Below are 25,230 nucleotides of genomic sequence, written 5' to 3' on the forward strand. Positions count from 1 at the left end.
TCACGCCTTTCTGTGCTAATAACTTGTTGCTTTAAAGTATTTTAAAGTTTTTTTTAGTCCATGTTTTTAAAAAATGAACTTTTGTTCTAAATAATGTGGTTTATGTTCTAAACTTACATGATTAACCTACGTGGGATTCGAACCCACATCTTTTGTGCATTTGCACAAAGCTCTACCTATTGAGCTAGTAGGCTAGTTTTATTTCAATAGGATAAATAAAGTAAATAAAAAACCAAAACTATGCTTTATGAGTACGAAGCAAACCTCTTACAAGATGATGCCCCTGTCAGCTTGTGCTCTTGATGCTGCTCATGCCAGCTTGTGCTCTTGTCAAGTACACACCATAATGAGAACCCGAAAAACATAATTAATACATATAAACATTATACACCAAATATCCTCTAGGAATTAAAGCATCATCAGATTCTTGCTTTATATCTTAACATAATAAAGTAAATTGTATGTTCTAAATATTTTCACTTATGTTCTAAAAGGTATATATCGATGTTCTAAATATGAAATCTATATAGAAACTAAACAGGAAAAAGATGAAAGCAACCTATTCCGAACAGAACCACTTCTAAGTAGCCACACAAGTTCATTCCCATTAAATAAAACATAATTTCTACTTATCTGCTTAACCATTTTTCAAGTAAACAAGAAAAAAGAAACTAAGATAGCACACTGAGACATTTTATTTTATTGGAAAGCAAACCAAAAAAAAAGGTAGGTTGAAATATATTTCCAGAAACAGAGCTGCAAACCAGAAATCAAAACTTCTCGACCTGCAGTAGCAAATATACCAATACCTTGAGCATTTTAAGCAAAAATAAATTCTCCAAATCTTATGCACATGAACTTCGCTATGAGTTGATTAGCCTAATTGTATTCAAATTTCAAAAGGTTGGCATGCTAGTTTTCTTGAATGAAAAAGACCAATATGGTAATCATAATACTCACTAGTTAGGTCCATCCTCATGAAATTGCTATAAAAGAATTCTAAAGTAAAACATACATCATCCCAGTACACCTTGCAATTTGGATTAAAAAAAAAGGAGTTAAAAATTATGTGTTAGAACTTGAGGTCTAAAAGAAAAAACTATAATGTTCTAATATTTGTTTAGTTGTGTTCCAAATATTGTTCCATTTGTTCTAAAAACTGAATAATTATGTTCTAGAAAAGTTAGGCAATTTTTGTACACATTATATGTTTTCATGAAGCTCCAACGTGGATCGGCTAAACGTAAATTAAAATTATCAAGTCCGAGCTTGAGCTTAAGCTTACCTTAAACAAGATAGGCCACCTTGAAGGCCTAAAGCATTCTAAAAAGTAACTTTCATGTTCTAAACTCTTTATGTTCTAAAATGTGAAACTTAATGTTCTAAAAAGTGAAATTATTGTTCTAAAGAATTGAGGTAATGAATATTATCATTGAATGTTAGGAATGAATAAGTGCTTGATCTTTCATGGATAAAGGAACACACATCGAAGCCATGGAATTAGGTATGTGCATCTTTTTATGTCTACATAGCATCATGATTCATTATAACCATCAACAATAGACAACAATTTCAGTGTATTGTGAAAAAAGTAAGGCCCCTCCTGAAACTTCGATAGCACATTGGGAACTTGGTCTCTTTTATTTCTCTTCAAACAACAATTAGGATTGAACTAAAGCAGATAAAGCCATAACTTGACATGAGAAAAAGTCTTCATATCTGAAGAACATAATGGCCGTGAACAAATAACTATCTGAAACATATCTCTAAGAACATCACTTTTGACCATAGAACTAACACAAAAACTTTAGACATTTGAGAATGAAATCCTTATCATGAATAGGTGAAAGAGTCTGCGATAGTTCAGTACCAAGCTGCCAATTCCTACCTATCATAATAATTTGGATCCTAATTATATCATATTAGATCATCCTAACACATAGTTTATAACATCATGTTATATGGTTTAGAACATCCTATTGAACCAGGACCTTATGTATTTATCCTCGTTCTTGATCTTAGACAACTCAACCTCATCTTTGGCAAAAGCTAGTATCCCTAGACCAATTATGGAAAAATAAATGAACTAACAAGCCTTTAGGGAAAATTCCGACAAGAGATTTAATTAGAACATCATGTTACATAGTTTAGAACATCATGTTACATAGTTTAGAACATTCAAATCTCCAGAAATTAATTTTAAATTAATCACAGAAATTCTTCGAAATCAATTAAGCATTAATTAAAATCTCCACCTAAACTTTTTAATCAGATACATCCAGAAAAATAGAACGTAATTATATAAAAAAATTGAACATCAAATAAAACAATTGGAACAGTAAATCTAACTTCAAATTAGGATCATAAACTCCAAAAAAAATCAATTACTTACGAATTTGTTGGAGGATCTTCTTCATCCATAGTTTATGCTCCCATAACTTGCGAATCATCATCGTTATCATCACATTGCGTCAACATATTTCATCAAAATTAAAAAAATTAACTAAACGTATAAAAAACGCAAATATGGTTCAAAATTCTCAAATTATTACTAACCTTGTTTCATAAGTTATTCCTGGTTGATTCGCTGCTTCGTCGCTTCGATTAATTCTATACTTTTATCGAAATTGACATTTGAGATTTCTAGGGTTCTATTTCATGAATTTGTAAGGTTTTACTTTACGAATTTGTTTGTTTTTTTGGTAAATTATTCAAATGTTACTACTTTTTTGCAAAAATATGGAGAATTTTCGAAGATTTTGGCGGAAAAATGGCAGAAATTGAAGCAAAATTCGACCTTGATTGAGGTCTTTAATGGCAGCAAAGTGAGGAGAGGGAATAGAGAGAAAACAAATGTTACAGAGAGAAAGAAAGAATTACACGTGAAAAGAGTAGAAATTGGCTAGGATATTTTCAATGAATTTACAAAAATACCATTACTAATCCATTGATTTTCAGCTGTTAGATTAGAAACTATCCAAAGGCCAAGATTTATTCTCACATAAGATTGTGTTATCACATATATAGGGTGTTCTCACATGAGCCTTCCTCTCTCTCTCTCTCTCTCTCTCTCTCTCTCTCTCTCTCTCTCTCTCTCTCTCTCTCTCTCTCTCTCTCTCTATATATATATATATATATATATATATATATATATATATATATATAAGATAATCACAGAAGACCTAAGACAATATAAAGATCGTTCCGCCCTTTACATATTAATTACCCTAATATGGAGTCATATTAATCTCAAAGTTTAAGAGAAGGGGGAGGTGATCTAAGACCCCTCTCTCTATTACCTCAATAGTGACATCAGAGTATTTATCCATCCAATGTCTATTCGGAATACATCAATCAATTCGAGAGAAAATTCTATCCCCCCCCCCCACCCTGTTGGGTATTTTTTTGTACTTCGTGGAGTCGCCACCAAAAAAGTTTTCGGGTCCGGTTTGGAAAGACCATGTATGACTCAGGTAAAGCATAAGACTTGAAACCGTTAGAAACTCGGGTAAGGGAACGAGACACTTATTTGAGCAAAATTTGCAAATGTTTCATACAATACAAGCACCATTTTCGGAGTCAAATCCTAACATGACACTAATATTTAGGTGGGTGAGTGTGCTTGTTTAGAGCATTGAAATTGCTAAGTTTGTATGGTGATCACTTTGCTTTAAGTTAAATTTAAGGGAACCTAAGCCGGATTGTCCAAAAATTATCTTTGTTAAGCGTGATTAGAACTTGTATCTTGTTGATTTAGCATGTTGGGTGATGAAAGCAATAAACAAATAAAGCATCATCACAATAGAAAGTAAAGTGTGGAATTAGTAAAGATTATACACCATGCACCTAAAAAAAGGACTAGGTGTAAACCATATTGCCTAGAAGGACTAGGCAAGTAAATTTGCATAAATAGTAACTGCAAAATTGAAAGGTGCAATATTTAAAGGTGCGGAATTGAAATAAGCAATAAATAAGCAATAAAGCATTGAACTTGTACGATAGAAATTGAATAACTTGGATATCGAAATTCCGATTGAGGAACACTTACTCAAAAGTGATTTGGCTCCCCATCAAATCAAATCCTGTAAAAATAATCTCACTTTAGAATGAGTTGCTCATTAAAAAGTATCATCAATTTTTCATATCAAATGTTGAAATAGAACTTGAATATTGAACTTGAACTTGAACTTGAATATAGCAACTTGAATATTGAACTTAAATAATGAAATTAGGAGGCTTGGTTCTTAAAGATTAGACTTTTCCATGTTAAAAGGTCTCACCTTTAATATGCTCCATGACTTGAAATTGATTCTAGTTTAAAGAGAAGTTGGTCTCATTATTTAAACATCATTGAATATTGAATGTAGAACGTGTATCTTGGACATAGAAATATGGAAGTTCATATGTTCTAGTTTGGAAAAGGGTTTGCACTTTTCCAAACATCCTTGAACTTGCATAAAGTTAAAGCTTTTTGAAGATTTGAATGATGATTGTTGACACTTTCAAGAATGAAAGCCTCAACTTACTAATCATATTTTTTGAAAACAAAGCATAAAGATTGAAACTTGAAACTTGTAAAGGGAGTTTGGAAGATCATTTGAGGGGGGTTTCAAGTATGAAATCCCCTCAAAGATTACTCCTTTGAACCATTTCCTAGTTCAAGTGAGTATGAACATCACAAGAACATCATAGTATTAGTAAACTTGAAATAAGAAAGGTAGAAAATTAGATTTGAAGAGCCCTCGGAAATTTACCTAGATTTAGGCGTTGATTGATTTTCAAGCTTGGACTCTGTGAGGGGGTCGAAAAAGCACGAGGCTAATGCGTGACCTCGTCCCTCGTGGGTGTGACACTACTTTTTGTCAAATCAAGTGTAATTGGATTTCCTGTGAGTTTACACCCAATTGACTAGTAATATAGGAGTCGCCATTCAGTTTTTAACGACAATGAGAAAAACTGACAAAACCCGGTTATCGTGACATAAAGAGAGTGCAATTATGTTTGACCACGACGGCCGTAGGTTCCCTTGTGATCCCTGGTGGTGGGGATCGCTCAACGTACACCCGCAGGGTAGAGATTGAGGGTTCGGGGGACTGTAACTACCGAGAGGAGTACTCGCTCTTGGATAACTCTAGAGGCAGGATATCCTTACTAGCTCAGCATAAATAATTGAAGGGACATGCGTTAACTATTAAACTAATCTGAGTTGATTTTAACAATATGCACCATATAGTACTAGATCGAGCGCGATTATCTGATTTAGATTGTTTTAAGGGACCTAGCATGATAATCCAATTTCCCAAAAATATCATATTTATTAAGCGTGATCGAACAATCAGATTTAGTTAGTTTAACAGTTCATAAAAGGGCGAGGAAAGCAATTAAACCATGGAAAAGGGACACATTACGACGCACCCTTGAGAGGTGCGTCACGGTTCTCAGAAAACTAACCACTTTGACTTTGCTATTTCTCCTTTTATTTAACGAATCTCAAATTATGGGACAGGATACGTTCTGTTCGATTTATGGATCGATTGCGACAGAATGCGTGATCAGTTTTGCAGCGTGAGGCTTAGGCTTAGGGGTTTAGAGTCAATACTCGGAATAATAATTGTGTGTTGTGTCCTTTTCACGTCGAACTTAAGGCCCTATTTATAGAAAAGAGTTCGTGGAAAGATAAAATTGCAGAACTCTAATCCACGAGGAATTAGGAAAAAACACGTACCAGGTATTTTCAGCGCCCAGGCTTGGGCGCCGAAGATTTCGGCGCCCAGAACCAGGCGTTGAAAATAGGATCTGGGCCATTTTTCTTAGTCAGATTCGGATTCCTAGAATCCCGAGTATTTGAGACTTTAATTGAGTCTTTTAGTGCGTATTAACCTTGCACTACAGGAAAATGATACATATGTAGACGGAATAATTGTGACGGTGTAACAAAGGGTCGCAAGGATTTTGGGGGCGCGAATACTACTTTGCAAATTGCGGCGGTTTAGAGGCTCGCAATATATTACGACACACTAAAGCGTCGCTATTTACCATAAAAAACACGTGAAACCCACGTGTTAATATTTCGCCAAATATTTTCGCCAAATATTTTCGCCAAAAAGATATCCCGCCTAACTCTGTTCCCACGCCCTGCTCCCACGCCCTGCTCCACGATTTTCTCCCTCAAACAACCGACTAAACCCTCACTCTCAACAATCAACTGCTCTCTACTCTCAACAATCAACTGCTCTCTGAAACATTCCTAGAGAATCGCTCAAGCTTTCGGAATCCCCTCAATTTCGTCGGTAAATCCTCAAATTCGTCCACAGTTTGTAGCAATAATCTCATTCCTCTCAATATTTAAGGATTGAAATCCCAGCTGGTTAATTCGTCTTCATAATTGCCCAAACAAAACCATCTCAAGCATCTATAAATTAGTGTTTTTTTCTGGAGAAATTCGTTCGTGGGTTGTAGAATTACAGCTAGTTTGTTTTTTCAGATAGATTCGCCCAATTCAATCAAGAAATTCTTGAAGGTTTGTTTATTTTTTTACTTTTATCTGCGGAATTTGTGTGTTTGATTTTTTTTAATTCATACTGATAGTAATTTTCTTGCAATTTAACAGATTTATGCAAGAATTCAACATATTGTTTTTATGTTTTAATTTAGGGTTAATATGTAGTTAGTTTCGATCAAGGCTGTATTTTAATTACTTTTTAATTTCTATTGGTTTTCTTAGTCATTTATATTGCATATAGATTCTAGTTGTTTTATATTTCTGCTTATTACAACAGAGATGCTGATGTTGTTGTTTAATTGCTGTTTAAATTTCAATGCTTTTACAAAATCATCAATAATAATTCACTTGCACAGTTGTGATTTGCGTTGGCCGAGTTTTTCATAGAACCGTAGCTTAAATTTCCACCCCTTTAATTTTTATTCTCTGTTTTGGGTGGGATTTTTGTTGATGAGCTTCTGCGATTGCGGTGGTGTTGGTAACTGCAGACTGTTGTGCGGTATGTTGTGTTGTTATCCGGGTTGCCTCTACATTTATGTTCTTATTGCCAATTGTGCTTTTGCAAATGCATCCTGTGAAGGTTTAGGCTTTACTATCTTTCTCAATTTCAACGTTGCTAGCTACTAAAGCCAATACTATGGCCCGTGAATTTGTTTTGGGTATTCCCCCTCCGACCTCTTATTAATCAAACCGATTAGTTTGTGGGTGGTTTCATTGGATGTGATTTTTTATATTTTACTCCTGTTTATAACATCTTATATGGTTGAATTTCCCAAGATTTTTCTTGCATTTGGTGATTTCTGACTGAATATAAATGCATATTGTTGTTTTGATAGGTTATCCTAACCCACAATAGGTAAGCTGTATATAACTAGACTCTGCAATATTTGTGAATACTGGGAAAATAAATTTACCTTAACTAGTAATACAAAAGCAAAGTAATCAGTTAACAAGAGATTAGACTCTAGATATTAGGTAATTTCATTAGACTTAGATGCTACTGCTAGTTAAGGTACATTTATTTTCCCAGTATGACGTTCTGCAATGAGATGTAATTACCTCAGTATGACGTTATGCAATGAGTTGTAATTACCTCAAGAAAAGCCCAAATTTCCTCGAAAAGTTCCTTTAAAATCACAAAAATAATTAGAAAACATCCCAAAACTAGTTGTACTGCTTTCTGTGTGGGAGGATGGTTTTCCATATATTTTTCCAAGGTTCAGCTTCAAATATTATTAACCTCTTTAATCCGTACTGAATTTCTGTTTCAGAGAAATAAATTATCTATAAATTTCTCGTAAATTAACCAGGGTTCTTTAGCATTGGATATAGGAAGACTAGCAGGAGGATATGGAATGGGTGCCTTCTCCTATGTGGTATGTATGCTTTGGAGTTATATGCCATCTTTCTAGACAAAAAAACTCTGTTCAATGGCCACATTTTTGCAGCTTTACATTGAAGTGCTAGCCAACATGATATGGTAAAATCAACAGGTACCTGTTTACATTGCGGAAATATCACCTGTAAATCTCCGAGGAGCACTTACAACATTAAACCAGGTATTTTTGTAACTGTTGTACTTCATGTTTTACTAAAAATTCTTGCAGTTACCATATCAAATTTTAATAATGATATTATTACGGTTTTTGCATAGACTTACACTATTTTCTCCTATTGTAGGTCATGATCTGTACTGGCGTCTCAGTGGCGTTTATAATAGGGATAGTTTTATCATGGAGGACTTTAGCATTAACTGGTAAAGAATTAGGGAAAAGGAGTTCATTGCTGAGTTTGATTACTTAAAACAAAAATCTTAGACTTTGTAGCAAGAGACTTACTAGCCATATAATGCAGGACTTGTTCCATGTGCTGTTCTGCTTTTGGGTTTATGCTTCATTCCAGAATCTCCAAGATGGATGGTAAGCATACAGAATCATTTCAAAATTAGGTATAAAATTCAATTGGAACAATCATATCAAATCGAAGTAAATACAGGCGAAAATAGGATCTCAAAAGGAGTTTGAAGCTGCATTTCAGAAACTTCGTGGCAAGGATGCAGATGTAACCCATGAGGCTGCTGAGATTCAAGTACTAGTTGTTCTAAGCTGGTTCTTTCAATTTGACTATTATTATACTCAAGCACTGAAGTGGCCTACTCATATTTGCACATTACGACTTTCAATTGACAGGATTACATAGAAGAACTCGAAAAGATGCCCAAAGCTAATATGTTTGACTTGTTTCAAAAGAGGTATCTACGTTCTGTAACGGTAAGACTTCTACCCTTGTTATATGTTATCAGCTGATTGTGTCAAATTTGTGAATCCATAAGTCTTAACACAACTCCCTAATCTTATAGGGTTTTCTCAACTCATTTTGTTAAATACTTCGTATATGACAACTCACACACATTAACAAATCACATCATATACGGGCCAACAAAATACTATATATAATGTTCTTTAGATTTCATAATTTAACAGTACTTTGTCTTACTGATCACTAAACCAATGAGCCAAATCTGACTCAATTTGTTTATCTGATTAAATAAGCAAGGGCAGAGGCGAGTTGCGCTACTTAAAGAGAATTGATTAATTCACTTGACCAACAACACAAAAAAAAATGTTCATCAGATCAGAAATTTGAGTTCTTGAGCTTTCATTAGCTTTAGCCAAAAGTGATAAACACTTTTCCAAAAGTTATCCCTGTTCCAAACCACAACCTATGTCACTCGAAATTTGGACCGGGACACACGGACACACAGACCGCCACAATGCAGATCAGCTAGTGGTTTCTTCACTCTATGTCCAGCCTAATTTGAAGCACTAAATTCTCATATCCTACACAAAAGATAAAATAACAACTAACAATGCCTACCATCACCAAATGTATTTCTACTACCTATATAAGGAAAATATCATGGTCAAAATCCACAATGGTTTCCCATCAAAACCCACCCCCCAGCCAAATACCATTTTGACAATAAAGATCAACCACATACTCCACTCCAACCTCCATCCAATTGTGTTTGTTCTGATAGACGTTTCACAACCTCCGACAAATAAATTTGATAAGTCAAGTTATCTTTCCTCTGTACTCTTCTTGAATTACTAGAACTTCTACTTCACTAAGTTTTATCAGAATATTTCAAGCATGTTCACTTTATACTACTCCCATCTGGATTCTAAGGTCATGGAAAAATACATCAACCATGAGAAAGCATTGCAGTTGATCCACTAACAAAGCCTTTTTGTTTCACAAGAAACATCTCAATCCTTTCTTACAGAGTTACAGATCGATCAGCAAAATAAATGAATTGCAATACTGACGACTCACAAAACAGAATTGCAAGAAGAAACATACAGATCGATCAGAAAAATAAATGAATTGCAAAGTAAAACTCTATACCTAAACAAGGTTGGTAGGAGCCAGAAAATAGCAGATCAATATGGTATTGTGGCCAACAAAAATTTGAGAAAATAGCAGATCAATATGCATAGCACCTGACCAATTCACAGGAAAGTCCGACCCCCCCCAGGTGATGTAGCTTAACAACTAGCAGAAACCTACAACCTGAAGTTCCATGTAAATCAAAAGTTTTAGCAGCCATGTTGACAGCTGACCTGAACATTGCAGAATCTGAGAAGGTTGTTAGATCTATAACAATCTTTACTCAACTGCCAAAACCCTAGGAATTCAAAGGCTTTACTCCCCTAAGGTACAAATTAGAAAGGGTTTAGATTGATTATATGAGCTTCACTCACTAAATGCAATTAATCTACCTGATCTAATTTTCAGTGTTTTCACTGGCCCACAAGTGTATTTAATCTTATTTTACTCACCGATTTACAACAGACTCTTTAGTTAAAAGTCTCTCCTTCCACAAAAGAATTTTTGAAAAATTTCCTGAATATTTATCTCAAAATCTGAAAATTACAAGCAAAGAGCTGAAATAATCTTAATAAACTGTCCTAGTACCTCACTACCTCCTTAACAAATTACATATCTAATACCTAGTCCCTAAAAAGATTCTGAAATAAGAAGACTAAACCTAATCTAATTAGGAAACCAACTCCTGGTACACAAGTACACGTTTTCAGCTCTTCTTACTTTCTTAGCACCTCTAAGTTTTTAAACAAACCAATCCTGATACACATGGGACTTGAACAAAACAACAATTACTGAAATCCCAAACAAATTTTAATTTGAATTCAACAGATTCAGGAATCCTTGATAGTGCAACTAGCAAACAGAAAAACGAGTTGAATTCACCAAATTGACACACCATTGCATAGCCTTGGCTAATAATGATATAGAGAAGATAACATGATTTTTAGAAGAGTCAACGACCTACTAGAAAGAATAAAATTCAAATAGCTCATCTGCAATCAACGACTCCTATAAACATAACATTAGAATGTATGAAGAAGATTTTCACCATATCAAAATGTAATTCACACGTAAGGAAACCAGTTTAGAATGCAAGGCGTACAAGGAAAAAGGCAACTTGTCTGTGATTCTTTTCAGCAGCCAATTGCGCTGGAGTGAGGCCAGTGTTATCTACCACAATCAGGTCGTCTTTCTTTCCAGTCTGTACCAATACCGTGCAGGCCTCCAAGTTCCCTCGAATGGAAAACCAATGGAGAGGGGTACATAGCTCGAGAGAAAGCATTTATGTATTTGTGCTTGTTTATTAACGTAAACCAAAAAGTGTGGATGGTTTATGCGATGGTAAAATTATATAATATGATTTATGCGCCGGTAAAATTCTATAGTACCATGGGGTTGTTATGAGAGAGAAAGTTGAGTAATGGTCGAGGGAGCTGCCTGCTGCTTTTAGCAGAAAGAAGGTCATGTGAGTCTAAATCATATACATTTTTACAATCAATCTCTTTTGGTCTTTATAATTCAACCCCCAAAGTATTGTATGAAGTATGGTTTAATCTCTTTCCTTTTTTACATTCTTCTTCTGCAGGTAACTCTTGAGATCCCTTGGGTCAAGTGGGAAGATGGGTGGACATGGGAAGTGAAGGCACAATTGATGGAAGCTGTTGAGTGGCCTCAAAAGCCCCAGGATGCATTCGAGCGAATTGGAACCTGCCCACCAACAGGAGTGTTGTTGTTTGGTCCCCCCTGGATGCAGCAAAACGCTCATGGCCCGTCCTGTAGCTTCTGAGGCAGGACTGAATTTTCTGGCTGTCAAGTGTCCAGAGTTATTCAGCAAGTGGGTTGATGAATCTGAGAAGGCTGTTAGATCTCTTTTTGCCAAAGCAAGAGCTAACGCGCCATCAGTTATATTTTTTGATGAAATAGACAATCTTGTTGTCATCCGTGGAAAGGAAAGTGATGGTGTTTCAGTTGCAGATAGGGTCATGAGTCAACTTTTGGTTGAATTGGATGGTAAGCTATTTGTGGGTCTAGTAGCAGTATCATTATTTAATAGATTGGAAGTGTTACTTTGTCGTAAACCTGTTTTAGCTATTTACCCTCTGTTGTCTTCTTGCTGTTTTGTTGCTTTCTTTAATCTGTACCCTTACGCCTTTCTTCAGTTTTCCTTTGGGTTTGCATTCTTATTGGAACTGGATTGTTTCCTTATTTTACACTCAATATCTATTAGTGAACTTGAAAGAACCATGTGAAGATATCTACAATCTTGGAGTATATTTAAGGCCCCCTCATGTTAAGTGGTGGCATGGTGCAATGATGGAAATTGTGTCAATTAAAAGTGAAGCAAACTAGACTTATGTATGGTCCGAAAATGTTTTTTCTTATTCATGTCATATGATGTCTGGAACCCTAAGAAGACCTGCTTTCTTCTAGGTCTACATGGAAGAGTTAATGTTACTGTTATTGCTGCTACAAATCGTCCTGACAAGATTGATCCTGCCCTTCTTAGACCAGGTGATCTTCTGCGGCTCTCTCTGATACACAAATATGAGTAATTTTTTTGGTTAAATTTACTTTTTTTTTTCTTTATCCTGCATGTTACCAACTTCTTAAATATTTTCCTGATTTTGGACCCGGTTATTGAACAGGGTGGTTTGATCGACTCCTATATGTTGGACCCCCTAGTGAAACAGATCGTGTTGACGTATTTCATGTTCATTTGCGTAAAATGCCTTGCGGTTTTGATGTTGATGTAAGCGAGCTGGCTCATCTCACTGAAGGTTGTACTGGTGCTGACATATCTTCGATCTGCAGGGAAGCAGCAATTTCAGCAATTGAAGTATGTTGTATAAGTTCTTGGGTTGCAGAAACGTTTGTTATATTTTCAGCTGTAATTTTTATTTGCATATTTCAATGAAATCAGGAGAACCTAAATTGTTCAGAAGTAAAGATGGAGCACTAAAAGACTGCAATTCTTCGTGTACACCCATCAGAGATTCAACCTTATCAAGAATTGTCGGACAAGTTTCAGCGGCTTGTACATTCCAAGTCTCCATCAGAGGCATGTGTACATCAACTTAATAGACCAAAGGAGTTATCATCCTGGTAACAGTCCTTTTCTACATTGTCTATTTGGTTTAAATTGTCAGCCTACCAACCTGCTTAAAATCCTTTTGATTGCTTGTAGTGCTCCCTTGTACTGTTATTAGCTTATAAAATGTAAAATTTCTCTAAGATATCGTTTTTCCATCTGACCAAACCTATTTGGTTTTCTAGACTATCTGCTGAAATATTCTGAGACTTGTGTTGCTGCCTAGAGATTAATAGCTGAACCACCAAAGCCACATGCTACAAGCTTAGAACTATTTGGGAAGGGGCGATTAATAGTTAGTATTATTTTGAGAAGTCCTCTAGTAGTTAGGATCAAGCCTGGTTAGGATTACTGTTAATTTTCCCTTGATTTTAAAATATGTTCATCATGCTTTGTATATATATTTGACATATTAAATTTTCTTTGCAGATTATTGATGATTCAAGTGGTAATAGTAAAATGTAGATCAAGAGATGAACACGTTATCTTGAAGCTACGCTAGCATAAAGATAGGTTTACTTGGTAATTAGTTTGTTCGTAGCCAGGAAGTTGTTTTTATTTAGTTTTGGACTATCTTGTAGAAAAAATGATAATGCCAGTTAGAAAGTTATTTTTGTTTTATAATATCGCTTTTATTCCAGTTTGACTAGACTCTGCTAATTAATTTAATGTATATCATAGCATGACGTTATATATATATATATATATATATATATATATATATTTATATATATATATATTGCTTTAAGATAATGTACGTAGTAAGTTAATACTTGTATTTGATTATGATTATCTATGGTCGATATATATTTTTATAGATAATTCATGATTTTAGATTAATTTATCTATATATATATATATGAAAAAAAATATGATGCAAATTGTGACGCTCCAAAGTGTCTAAATTATTATGTATATATGAAAAATAATATGATGCAAATTGTGACGCTCCAAAGGGTCTAAATTATTTTGGAGGGAATGAGGAGAACTTGAACGAAAGTAAACATATAGGGACTCTAATGAGAGTTTATATATTTCGGGTGTCTAAAGCGTCTCTATATGGTTTATAGTGGCTGAGAAATGTGTCTATAAGCGTGCAAATAGTGACGCTTTTTGCAGTCTAAATATTGCGACTATCTATAGAGTCCCTATATCCCAAATAGTGGCGGCGAAATACATAGATATTTTGCAAATTGTGACGCTCTAAAGCGTCGGTAAATAGCGGCAATGAAAATAGCGACCCTCTCTCAAAGCGTCGCTATGTGAAATTGCGACACAATTTCCCGTCGCAATTTGACCCAGAAAGCGTCACAATGTGCCGCGTTTTTTTGTAGTGTTGTGACGGGATGCGTCTGGGCCCGTTACGAACTCTAGGATCGTTAGGATTTTAATTAATACGTAACTCTTACTTTCGAATCATATTAGGAATAGGATTCTCTCGCAATTTCTATCTCACTTAGGATTTATGTTGGAGTGCAACACCGAATTCTGACAGGTTTCTATCTTTTATGACTTGCCACTTTTAACAACTACCATTACGGCATTTACTATTTTTAGCAGGTTTCCATAAATAGCAGGTTTCTATAATATAGCAGGTTTTGGGTGAAATGAAAAGGGGAATTGAGATTCGTTATTTTATAGGAGATGCGTTGTCAAGTGGAGATTTACGGTTTCATCATCGAACCTTCCCTTTCGGGAATGGGGACAAAAGTAGGTGTCTACAGTTAGCCCCCCCTTTGACTGAGTCTTGGAGTAAGACGATGGTCAAAGTATTAGACGGAGTGCGTCGCACAAGCCATGGTGACCTGTTTTGGCGAGGGTCTCACGAGCCCCCGAGTGATAACATTTGACTTAAGGGTCATCACTTGAAGTGTCGACATATCCCTCACGTGTCATTGGGATTTGTCAACGGATAGTATAGAAACTTCCTCACTTTGTCATTGGAAGGATCTAAAGGTGCGCAGAAACTCCCTCACTTTGTCATTGGGAGTAGCTACAGATGTTTTTTCGAAATCAAAGCTATGAAGTGTAATTGGGCCTGGCCAAGCCCAATCACGAGGTAAAAATGTTTTAAAAGATTCTCATTTTCAGGGTTAGCTAAACGAGAAAATCCCCTTGTTTTTATGGGACGTAAAACGAAGGAAAATCCAGCACATCGTTCTTTTTTGGAAAAAACGGAAAACCAATCTTTGGAAAAAAGGGAAAGCTACCCACATCGTTCTTTTTTGGAAAAACGGAAAACCAGAAAAAGTTATCGCTGCAGCGACTAAGGACCTGCGCAGTTAGTGACGCAGACCCCGCCGGCTAAAGATGGCGAGCCTGTCCGCTAAGGGTGGACACCCCGTCCGATAGAAGTGGACGAATCTGTTTTTGAAATTTGAAAATAAGGACCTACGCGGTTTGTGACGTAGACCCCGCCGGCTAAAGATGGCGAACCTGTCCGCTAAGGGTGGACACCCCGTCCGATAGAAGTGGACGAATCTATTTTGAAATTTGTTTTGTGTTTATTTTTTGAAAATGAGGACCTACGTGGTTTGCGCCGTAGACCCCGCCGGCTGAAGATGGCGAGCCTGTTTTTTTTTTACTTTTGAAAATTTCATTTTTGGAAAACTGAGGACCTACGCGGCTAGTGACGCAGACCCCGCCCGCTGAAGGTGGGCGAGCCCTGTCCGCTAAGGGTGGACAATTGGACATCCCTGAATTCGTTTTTTCCTTGATTTGGAACTTGCGTGATTCATGGCGCGATCTTGCCTGATTGAGGTGGGCAAGTCTCTATTTTTGTTCATTGTGATTTCTTTTTTTTGAGAATTTCTTTTGTTCATTCTTGCAAGAGCGAATTATTTCAAGGGATGCTCGAATTTAGTTGTAACCTGAACGTGGGTTGACAACGGGTTCAGACGGACCTTTGTCTTGTGACCGTCTGCTTTCGTGGTTTTGAGCTAGTCTTTATGGCTCGATTTTTGCCACCACTTGGTCTTTGATCAGAGGACCATGTACAGATGTCAATGACGACCCTTTTCTGAGGTCGAACCTGTTCTTTTGATATCATCCAAACATGGGACGGCGTATAGCGTAGTCCGGGAATGTGATTTCGATTGCGCCTTTTTTTTTGTTGGAGTATACTTTTCGCGAGCCCCCAAGCACTCGGGCTTTAGTGGTCATTTTTCGCATACTTCATAACGTCTTTTAATCATGTTTGGGGTCGAGCTCGTATGTGCGAGCGACCTTTCATAGTGGTGTGCTACTTTGGCGAAGTCATGGGGTGCGACTTCAGTCTTCGGGCGACAAGGTTTAATATCATTCGGTTTAGCTTGGCCTGATTTAATCCTTTGACAGACAAACATTTTTTATTTGAGAAACCAACGACTTAACAATATTTTTGGGTGTTTCGAAGAATGACCTTATATATTTTTTTTGTTTTGAAAAGTGTACATATATGTTTCTTGAGACAAGTCTAAGTTTCGACCAAGTTTTACCATTCATTTTTCCTATTTGGGAGCTTAAAGGTGCTTTTGGGCTTGATCTTAATTGTACATAGGGCCTCGTATCTAGCAACACGGTTTTAAGTCTTTTCCTGCTCCGCGTTTTGTGAAATCTGGGCCTTGGGCTGCATTTTCTGCGCCCAAGGCTGGGCGTTAATTATTTCGGCGCCTAGCTTCGGGCGCTGAAAGCCCTTTCCTGGCGAATTTTGACTTTTGGATTTCTTAACGCGTTTCCGAATGGGATCAGGATGTCACTTGATGCGTTCAGCTATATATAGAGGCTAGATACGTCCCTATTTTCCATCACTCTCAATTTCCTTCTTTCTTTGCTGTGTTTTAATTACTCCTTGCTTTCGTCATGTCGATTCCCACTTTCTCACTCCAACGGACTGTTAGGCATTGGCTATAATTTTCTGCACGCAGCCCTAAGCTTTTGGGATTCCGATCATCATGTTTTTGTCTTTCGGGGCATCGAAATATGTCCTTTGCCAGATGAATTTGCTGCGATCCTTGGTTATCCTAATAATGCTACCCCTGCCACACCTGGCACTATTGAAGAGAGTAAAACAACCATAGGGGCTTTCCTAGGACTAGATGCTAACATGCTTGCTGAAGTTGTTGTAGGTGATGCGGTTAATTTGACAAAACTTGGAAAACATCACTTTAGGCCTAGTAAGAATATGACCGAACAGAAATTGAATATTCGAGCCCTTGTATTTTGCTTGTTGAATTATTATTTGCTGTCGAATAACAATGGTGAGTTCGGTGACATAAGGTTGATCCCCTTGATTAGCCAGATGGAAAGTTGCTATTCTATTATGCCGTTGGTTGTTGCCGAGACTTTGCTGAGTGCGGATGAGCTGAAGAAGGATGCCAAATCTGAATATTTTAAGGGAAGCCCCCTATTACTGCAGGTAATCGATATTTTTCTTCGCGCACGTATACATTGTTTTTTTTTGCATATATATTTTTATTCGTCCTGCCTTGGGGCTGAGTTTCAGCGCCCAGGGCTGGGCCCTAGAATTTTCGGCGCCTGGTCCTGGGCGTTGAAACTGCGCCCCAGGAACCGTTTTTATTTTATTATTTTTTTTTATCGTACCCGTTTTTTGCAGATTTGGCTCGTGGAACGGCTTAGGCTCTTGGAAGCTCCTGCCGATCCTAAACATTAACGCCCTATAGCCTTGGATAACCGAAAATATTTGCACCAAGGCTAGGACGAGGCCGAATGGGCCTCCTTTTTTACTTATGGCATCTGTTCTATTAAGTGGGTGGTACCATGGTGGGGTTTGACTACTATGACGGGGGGTTCTGATGTATCGGTTTATGTTTCTTTGTTGGGGCTATCTCGGCCCATTTATATTTTCCCTTACCGAGTCATGCGTCAATACGGTTTAAGGAAGACTATCCCCTTTTCTGATACGGTACCACCTAAAGTAGCGGCCTTTTCACAAGCACGGGTTCAAGCGTGGGCTAAGTATTATGATGGTCTCCCGCGTTGGGCCGTAGCTACAAATGGCTTTGTGGGTCTTTCTGAAAACTACAAGTTGTGGATGAGCTCCGATGATAAAGCTGTGAGGACCGAGGCTCGAAATGGGGAGCCGGCTGAGCTTTTGATACCTCGTATTCGTGTTAAGTATGAGGGTCCTGATTCTACCAAACCTCGTACCCATGGTATTAAGACTGTGAAAGCTCGTCCTGATCGAAAGCGAAAGGAAGTTCCTCCCCGTTCCAGTTTCAGGCCTAAAAAGATGCCTAACATGAAGGGGCCTGCTGTTGTTAAAAGAAATGCAAGCTCTCGCGGAGATCGTCGCCGGAACAATGTATGGGTTAGGAAGGCTCAGCCGCCTGTAGAAACAGTGACTAGTCTAGTTGATGATAATAATCCTTCTCCCACTATTGTCTGTGCCCTTGAGGCTGAGCGGGCTATAACTGAGAATGTTTCTGAAGCCTTGGCACCTTTGGAAGTTAGTGTCCAGGAGCCGGTTCTTATGGAGATTGATATTGGGGCAGCGCAGAAGACTGTGGGGGTGGATCCTGCGAACATTGCCCTCTACAAGACTTTATTTGATGATCCGGAAGAACTAGAGTAGTGTAGTTCTTGCTAGGGTGTAGGTGCCCTTTATTTATTTCAGTTGTGTTTGTTTAATCATTTCTTAGCACTTTGTTTTCCTTCTTATTATTTTTCAATAAAGGCGTATTTTATTTTTTCATTTTTATTTTTTTGTTTCTCCTCCTTTTTTATATTTTTATATGTCTAACACTTTTTGCACAATTTATGTATGTTTTTTTTTTAATTGGACCGAATCCTTGGTAAGGATTGCCTACGTATCTTATCAGAATCAGGTCGCGCGTAGTTTTGGCTAGAATAAGTTCTAGGATGCCAGATTTTAATAGATATGCCCTGAGGTGGTAGCATATTACTTAATCGGTCAAATGAGTGAAGTATTATCTTTATTTTCGTCTGCCGTTTTTTTGTTTGCCGTAAGTCGCGTAAAAAATGAAATTCGACTACTTTTTGTATGGCTATATTTTTTGGTGAGCCTATTTGGATACGTGCTGTACCCCCCAAGTGTTCGTTATTTTTCCGTTATGTGCGGATAAAATGACGAGCACTTCTAAAAAAATTTAGGCAGGCAGAGAGTTTCAACGCCCAGGCTGGGGCGTCAAAGATTTCGGCGCCCAGCCCTGGGCGCTGAAAATGATTTTTGGCGGTCGTTTTTGACGCTTTGCTTCACGTGTTCTTGCATTTATTTCTTTTTTGTTCTAGTGCTTTGATTTTTGCTCGTATTTAAAATCAATTTTGAGGCTATTTCGGAGGCTTTTTTGACTGTTAGCGTGAGATGCATTTTTGTCCGGATTAATTTTTTCTATCCATGACTCGAAACGGCTTTGAAAATGGAGTTAGGGTGTGGAAGATATGAAGATCTTTGTGTAGGCTTTTGGGTGGTTTGAGGTGCGTGTCGCTTTTGAAGGATATGATGGGGTTACATTTTATTAATTCCCTTTTTAAGCAGCATTTGCATTTGTTTTGGATTTTGATTTCCTTTGATTTCTTTGGGTTGCATGGATTGACTTTTATGATGACACTGGTTGATTTTTTAGGTTTTGGGGATATGAATGGGATGGTGCGGTTTATTTTGTGGGTTTCGGGAACTGGTTCCCATGGCACTATTTCAAGACCGAATGGGCGTCGTTTGTTGGGCCTAGAGTGGGCCGCCTCTTTATTTTTGTAGTTTGCAAGTACATTTGGTGTTTACTTAGTGTTAGAATAAAATTTTAGGAGAAATATTACGCCTTTATTAATTTGGAAAGTAAGGAAAACACACTGAAACAAACTTGACCTATATTCTAAGGGGTCTTAGGACCATCTAAAGTCTTTATTATTTTTCTACCAATCTAAAGAACTACTAGGCGCTTTTAACTACGGTGCTCTATGTGGCTCAAGCCTTGGGTTTAGTCTCGTAAAAATTTGGTCCTTCACCGGTACTCATCTTGAATTCTATTCCTTTTGCATTGACCCACTGATATGTCTTCACCCATCCGTTCTCGATCTCTTCTAGTGTTTATGCAGGAGCGATTAACCGGGTTGGATCGAAACCTTCATCTTGTAAAGTTAGGGTAGTCGTCACAGTCTCGTCCTCCATAGGCCTCGATTCGTTAAACAATGTCCATAGAGCCTGGTCGTCCAATATTTCAGCTGTTTTAGTCTTGGTGAGGTGGGGTGCCTCATCCAAGGTGTGGCAGTCATGGAAGATTTCAAATCCTGGTTTTAGCAAGCCATCCTGAACGAAGGGTTCAGGAAAATCACAGCATGGGTGTCCTTCTCCTTCCCGAACGAACATCCCGTTAAGGGTTCTTTGATATGGGGGAAGGAGGGTGGTTTGTTTGGCCTTGTTAAGGCGTAGCCCAGACAGGCGGTCAGCAATATCTTCCTCCGTTGGTTCATAGCCTAAGCCAAAGGGAGTAGATTTGTTGGGTAAAGGATGGAATGTGCATTCCTTCTTCCTTATGCCCAATGGGGTTCCAGGGAAATAACCTTGAGCTAACAACATTCTAGGGATGACTCGGGATGCGTGCGGGTCTAGGAATGCTTGATCATAATCTTCGATGAACTGGATTGTTTCTTCCATTTGAAACCCGTAAAGGTCGTCTGCAGTTTCGGCCGTTCCAACCATAGTACAACTGACGTCGAGAGGAGGGGCGCGGATTTCTAGTATTACCCCGTTATGGTTAAGTTTAACCATTTGGTGCAAGGTAGAAGCCACACCTCCTAAGTCATGGAGCCAAGGTCGCCCCAAGAGGAGGTTGAAAGTGGGCTTGATGTCAATTATTTGAAACTCCGTTGTGCGTGCCACAGGCCCGGTTTGTATGGTAAGGTTGATTTTTCCCAACACAGGCCTTCGGGAGTTATCATAAGCTCGTACCCCTTGCGTGGAGGTTTGGAAGTCATCGTTTCCTAGCCCCAAGCAATGGGCGGTTCGCAATGGGCAGACATTAACCGCCGAACCATTATCTACGAGCGCTAGGGGGGTGTTTTGTCCTTTGCATCCAACTACTAGATAGAGGGCTTTATTGTGAGCACCCCCCTCTTTGGGCAAGTCTTTGTCAGTGAAAACTATGGCCTTTTCTCCGGCATCTCTCGTGACATGGCTAACCAATATGTCAGGTGTGATATCTGTAGGTACTGAGATGAGGTCGAGTGAGCGAATAAGCTTTTCGCGATGTTCCTTTGAAGTACACATGAGATCCCAGATGGTAATTTCGGCTTTAGTTCTTTTTAGTTGTTTCAAGAGAGGATTTTCAATGACTTCTGCGACGGTGGCGTGCCGTCCGTTCTCAGGAGTTTGCCTAACTTGGATATCCTCCGTAGGAGGTGGGCGAATATTCGGTTGGTATATCCTTCCGGATCGGGTGAGGTTGTCGACCTCGGGCTCCTGAGGGGTGGTGTCGATGTGAGCATATCCGGGCCAGGTTTCAGTAAAGAGGTCCTGGCCCGACACTTGAGATAGGTAAATATCTTCAGCATCATCATTCCACACACCGCACACTTCTCTCTCGATTCGATCCATAGGGACCACAGCGAGTGGTGCACCTTGAGGCGTAATGTACACAGTGGGGTCGAAGTTGTCATTTTCTGGTTGGTCGAGAAAGATTTGACAAGAGCCGAGTGGGCTCTTGTTGTTGTTGGGTTTGCCAACGTTAGGGAGAGGTATCACTTCATCCTCTATCATGTCCTGGATTGTATTTTTTAGGTTCCGGCAGTTTTCGGTGTCATGCCCATTTCCTTGATGGAACTTGCAATAAGTACCTTCGACCCAGTATTTGCTCTTGACAGGAGGGTCACGGGTGGGGCCTATAGGTCTCAACTTTCCTTGATTGGTTAGTCTTTCGAAGGCTTGTACCAAAGTTGACCCGAGTGGGGCAAACTTTCGGTCTCGGACCCATCTTCCCGGGCTTCTTCGGGCGGGAGTCTCCTCTACGGCATGGACTTCTTGGGCTTGGGATGTGTTGCCCCTGTTGTAGGTGTTGCTTTTGTATGCGGGTTTACTTTTTATTGGTTTTGCGAGATCATCCTCGATTTTTATTCCCACATCATAAACTCTTTTGAAAGTGTCAAGTCCCAGGTACCTAAGGTGTTGTCTGTAGGCCGGGTCCAGGTTGTCAATGAATTTTTGGACCGATTCTGTTTCGGGAGGCCTATTGATTAGCTGGGCCGCCTGATCCCTCCATCTAGCAAAGTAGGTTGTGAAACCCTCATTTTTCTTTTGGAAGAGAACTTCCAGCTCGCGCATGGTGACTTGAAAATCCATGTTCGACGAGTATTGCTTGATGAAGACATTGACAAAGTCTTCCCAAGTGGGGAAGAGCTTAGGGTCCTGGTGATAGTACCATTTGAGCGGCACAAGTTCCAAGGACAAAGGAAAGGCAGGTAAATACATGGACTTGTCTACGCCTTTCAAGTTCATGGCATTCACAAAGCTCAATAGATGATCACGGGGATTGTCCGTGGCTTTAAACTTTGGTAAGTCAGATGAACTAAACTTTTCTGGTAGTTTGCCAGGAAAAGGATCAGGATCGAGGGAGAAGTACTTGCTCCCCATGGTTTGTTGTAGGACCATTTTTTCAATCCTCTTCTCGTTATCGAGGTCATTTTTGGCTTGTGCAGCCGCTAAGGCTTCGTTTTCCATTTTCAATTGGCCCATGAGTTGGGTCATTTGAGCCATCTGGTCTTGCAATTATTCGATGGACATGTTTGAGGGTGCGAATCGAGGTTGGGGAAGCGGAGATCCTTGAAATGAGGGATGACGGACGGAGCTTGGAGTCACTAAACCTGGTGTTGGCGGTGTATCTTCGAGGCGCACTAACCGTTGATTTCCTGATCGGCACCAAGTGGCAGGACCAGTCCTATGCATAAGATAAGCTAAAGTTTAGGTCCCAAAGTTTCAAGTATTACTGAGTCTAGACTTCGACTCTCTCTATTGGTTTTTCACTCTTTCTTTTGTTGGTACACTTTTTAGTTCTTTCTTTTGGTCATTCTTTGGATTTTCGAAACACTTGCCCGTGTGACATTCATAATTATTAGCATGTTCGATTTTGGTGCCGAGCATTGTCGTCGTAGGAGGCCTGACAACGACGCAAAGAGTTATTAATTTTTTATGAGTCGCTTTTAGAATCGAGTGCTTTTCTTACGCCCTCGTAGCAATTCTTTTTACGAACGTTTTTTTTGTGCTACGTATTTTCCTTTTGCGCGGGCATCAAGGTTGATGCGCCTGACCAGAAGGCCAAGCAGCAACTTCAGCGCCCAGCGTAGGGCGTGAGAAATTCTGGCGCCCAGCCAGGGGCGTTGAAAATGCGTCCCTGGCTGATTCTCGTTTTTTGTTTGCGTCTACTTTTGTTTATGCGACTTCGATTTTGCGTGCTTGCCTAATAACGTCCTTTACGCGTCGTGCAGCGTTTGTGGGATTCGTTACAGGCTATCCCGAGCGTCGCTTATTTTTGTGGCGATCGTTCGGGTTTGCGGAACACGTATTTCGGTATAACTCTTTGGCAAATTGGTTTATGAATGTTTGGGCAGTTTTTAAGGTCGTTGGTTTTTCTAGGATAGTTTGTCACACACAATCATATATTTCGCTACACATAACTAACATTCCATCATGAGGCAATAATAATATGTCATGTAGTTTATGATAGGCTTCTATGGGTAGTTATTTGCGCCTGGCTTGGTACCGCTTCTATCGCAGATCCAACACATGCCTCGGTCGAGGTAGTGTCTTCAACAGACGAATTTCGTCCCAGAAGGCCAACCCGCAAGTGCAAGCCAAGGGGGCATGCAGGCGAGAGGGACCTAATGAGCGAGCGATTGAGTTTGGGACGGGTGTACTACTAGCGAAAGTGCCGAGTGGACAACATTCGAAGCGTGTGCACCCCCCGGTTGGCGATGGGTATCCTTAGTCCCAACTTCCGAGGTGAAACACCAAGGGAGCCGAGATTCGTTATGCGGTTCTATCCGTTCACATTAATATGCTGATTTTCAGGTCGTCCCAACTTGATGGGGAAACAAACGCGGGGTAGGATCGTTTCACCCTTCGGCTATTTTGATTACCTACAAGCACGAGTATTTCCTTCACTATCCCCAGCAGAGTCGCCACTGTGAGGGGGTCGAAAAAGCACGAGGCTAATGCGTGACCTCGTCCCTCGTGGGTGTGACGCTTCTTTTTGTCAAATCAAGTGTAATTAGATTTCCTGTGAGTTTACACCCAATTGACTAGTAATATAGGAGTCGCCATTCAGTTTTTAACGACAATGAGAAAAACTGACAAAATCCGGTTATCATGACATAAAGGGAGTGCAATTATGTTTGACCACGACGGCCGTAGGTTCCCTTGTGATCCCTTGTGGTGGGGATCGCTCAACGTACACCCGCAGGGTAGAGATTGAGGGTTCGGGGGACTGTAACTATCGAGAGGAGTACTCGCTCTTCGATAACTCCAGAGGCAGGATATCCTTACTAGCTCAGCATAAATAATTGAAGGGACATGCGTTAACTATTAAACTAATCGGAGTTGATTTTAACAATATGCAACATATAGTACTAGATCGAGCGCGATTATCTGATTTAGATTGTTTTAAGGGACCTAGCATGATAATCCAATTTCCCAAAAATATCATATTTATTGAGCGTGATCGAACGATCAGATTTAGTTAGTTTAACAGTTCATAAAAGGGCGAGGAAAGCAATTAAACGATGGAAAAGGGACACATTACGACGCACCCTTGAGAGGTGCGTCACGGTTCTCAGAAAACTAACCACTTTGAATTTGCTATTTCTCCTTTTATTTAACGAATCTCAAATTATGGGACAGGATACGTTCTGTTCCATTTATGGACCGATTGCGACAGAACGCGTGATCAGTTTTGCAGCGTGAGGATTAGGCTTAGGGGTTTAGAGTCAATACTCGGAATAATAATTGTGTGTTGTGTCCTTTTCACGTCGAACTTAAGGCCCTATTTATATAAAAGAGTTCGTGGAAAGATAGAATTGCAGAACTCTAATCCACGAGGAATTAGGAAAAAACACGTACCAGGTATTTTCAGCGCCCAGGCCTGGGCGCCGAAGATTTCGGCGCCCAGAACCAGGCGTTGAAAATAGGATCTGGGCTGTTTTTCTTAGTCAGATTCGGATTCCTAGAATCCGGAGTATTTGAGACTTTAATTGAGTCTTTTAGTGCGTATTAACCTTGTGACGGGATGCGTCTGGGCCCGTTACG

The 25,230-nt window shown here is 39.1% G+C and overlaps 2 protein-coding genes across 2 annotated transcripts; both read left to right on the plus strand.

Annotated features, from left to right (window-relative positions):
• Positions 1-274: 274 nt before the first annotated feature.
• Positions 275-11,812, plus strand: LOC110804079 (sugar transporter ERD6-like 7). The gene is made up of 9 exons (XM_056829819.1): positions 275-321; positions 6,439-6,520; positions 7,813-7,878; positions 7,996-8,061; positions 8,183-8,258; positions 8,357-8,421; positions 8,498-8,590; positions 8,692-8,772; positions 11,478-11,812. Exons 1-9 carry the CDS (start codon positions 275-277, stop codon positions 11,676-11,678), a joined length of 777 nt encoding a protein of 258 aa, XP_056685797.1. The 3' UTR covers positions 11,679-11,812.
• Positions 11,813-12,276: 464 nt separating this feature from the next.
• LOC130461659 (uncharacterized) lies at positions 12,277-13,445 on the plus strand. The gene is made up of 3 exons (XM_056829820.1): positions 12,277-12,403; positions 12,538-12,728; positions 13,410-13,445. Exons 1-3 carry the CDS (start codon positions 12,277-12,279, stop codon positions 13,443-13,445), a joined length of 354 nt encoding a protein of 117 aa, XP_056685798.1.
• The last annotated feature ends 11,785 nt before the right edge of the window (positions 13,446-25,230 follow it).

Source organism: Spinacia oleracea, chromosome 5 (assembly GCF_020520425.1).
Source record: "Spinacia oleracea cultivar Varoflay chromosome 5, BTI_SOV_V1, whole genome shotgun sequence".
NCBI classification, from domain to species: Eukaryota; Viridiplantae; Streptophyta; class Magnoliopsida; order Caryophyllales; family Amaranthaceae; genus Spinacia; species Spinacia oleracea.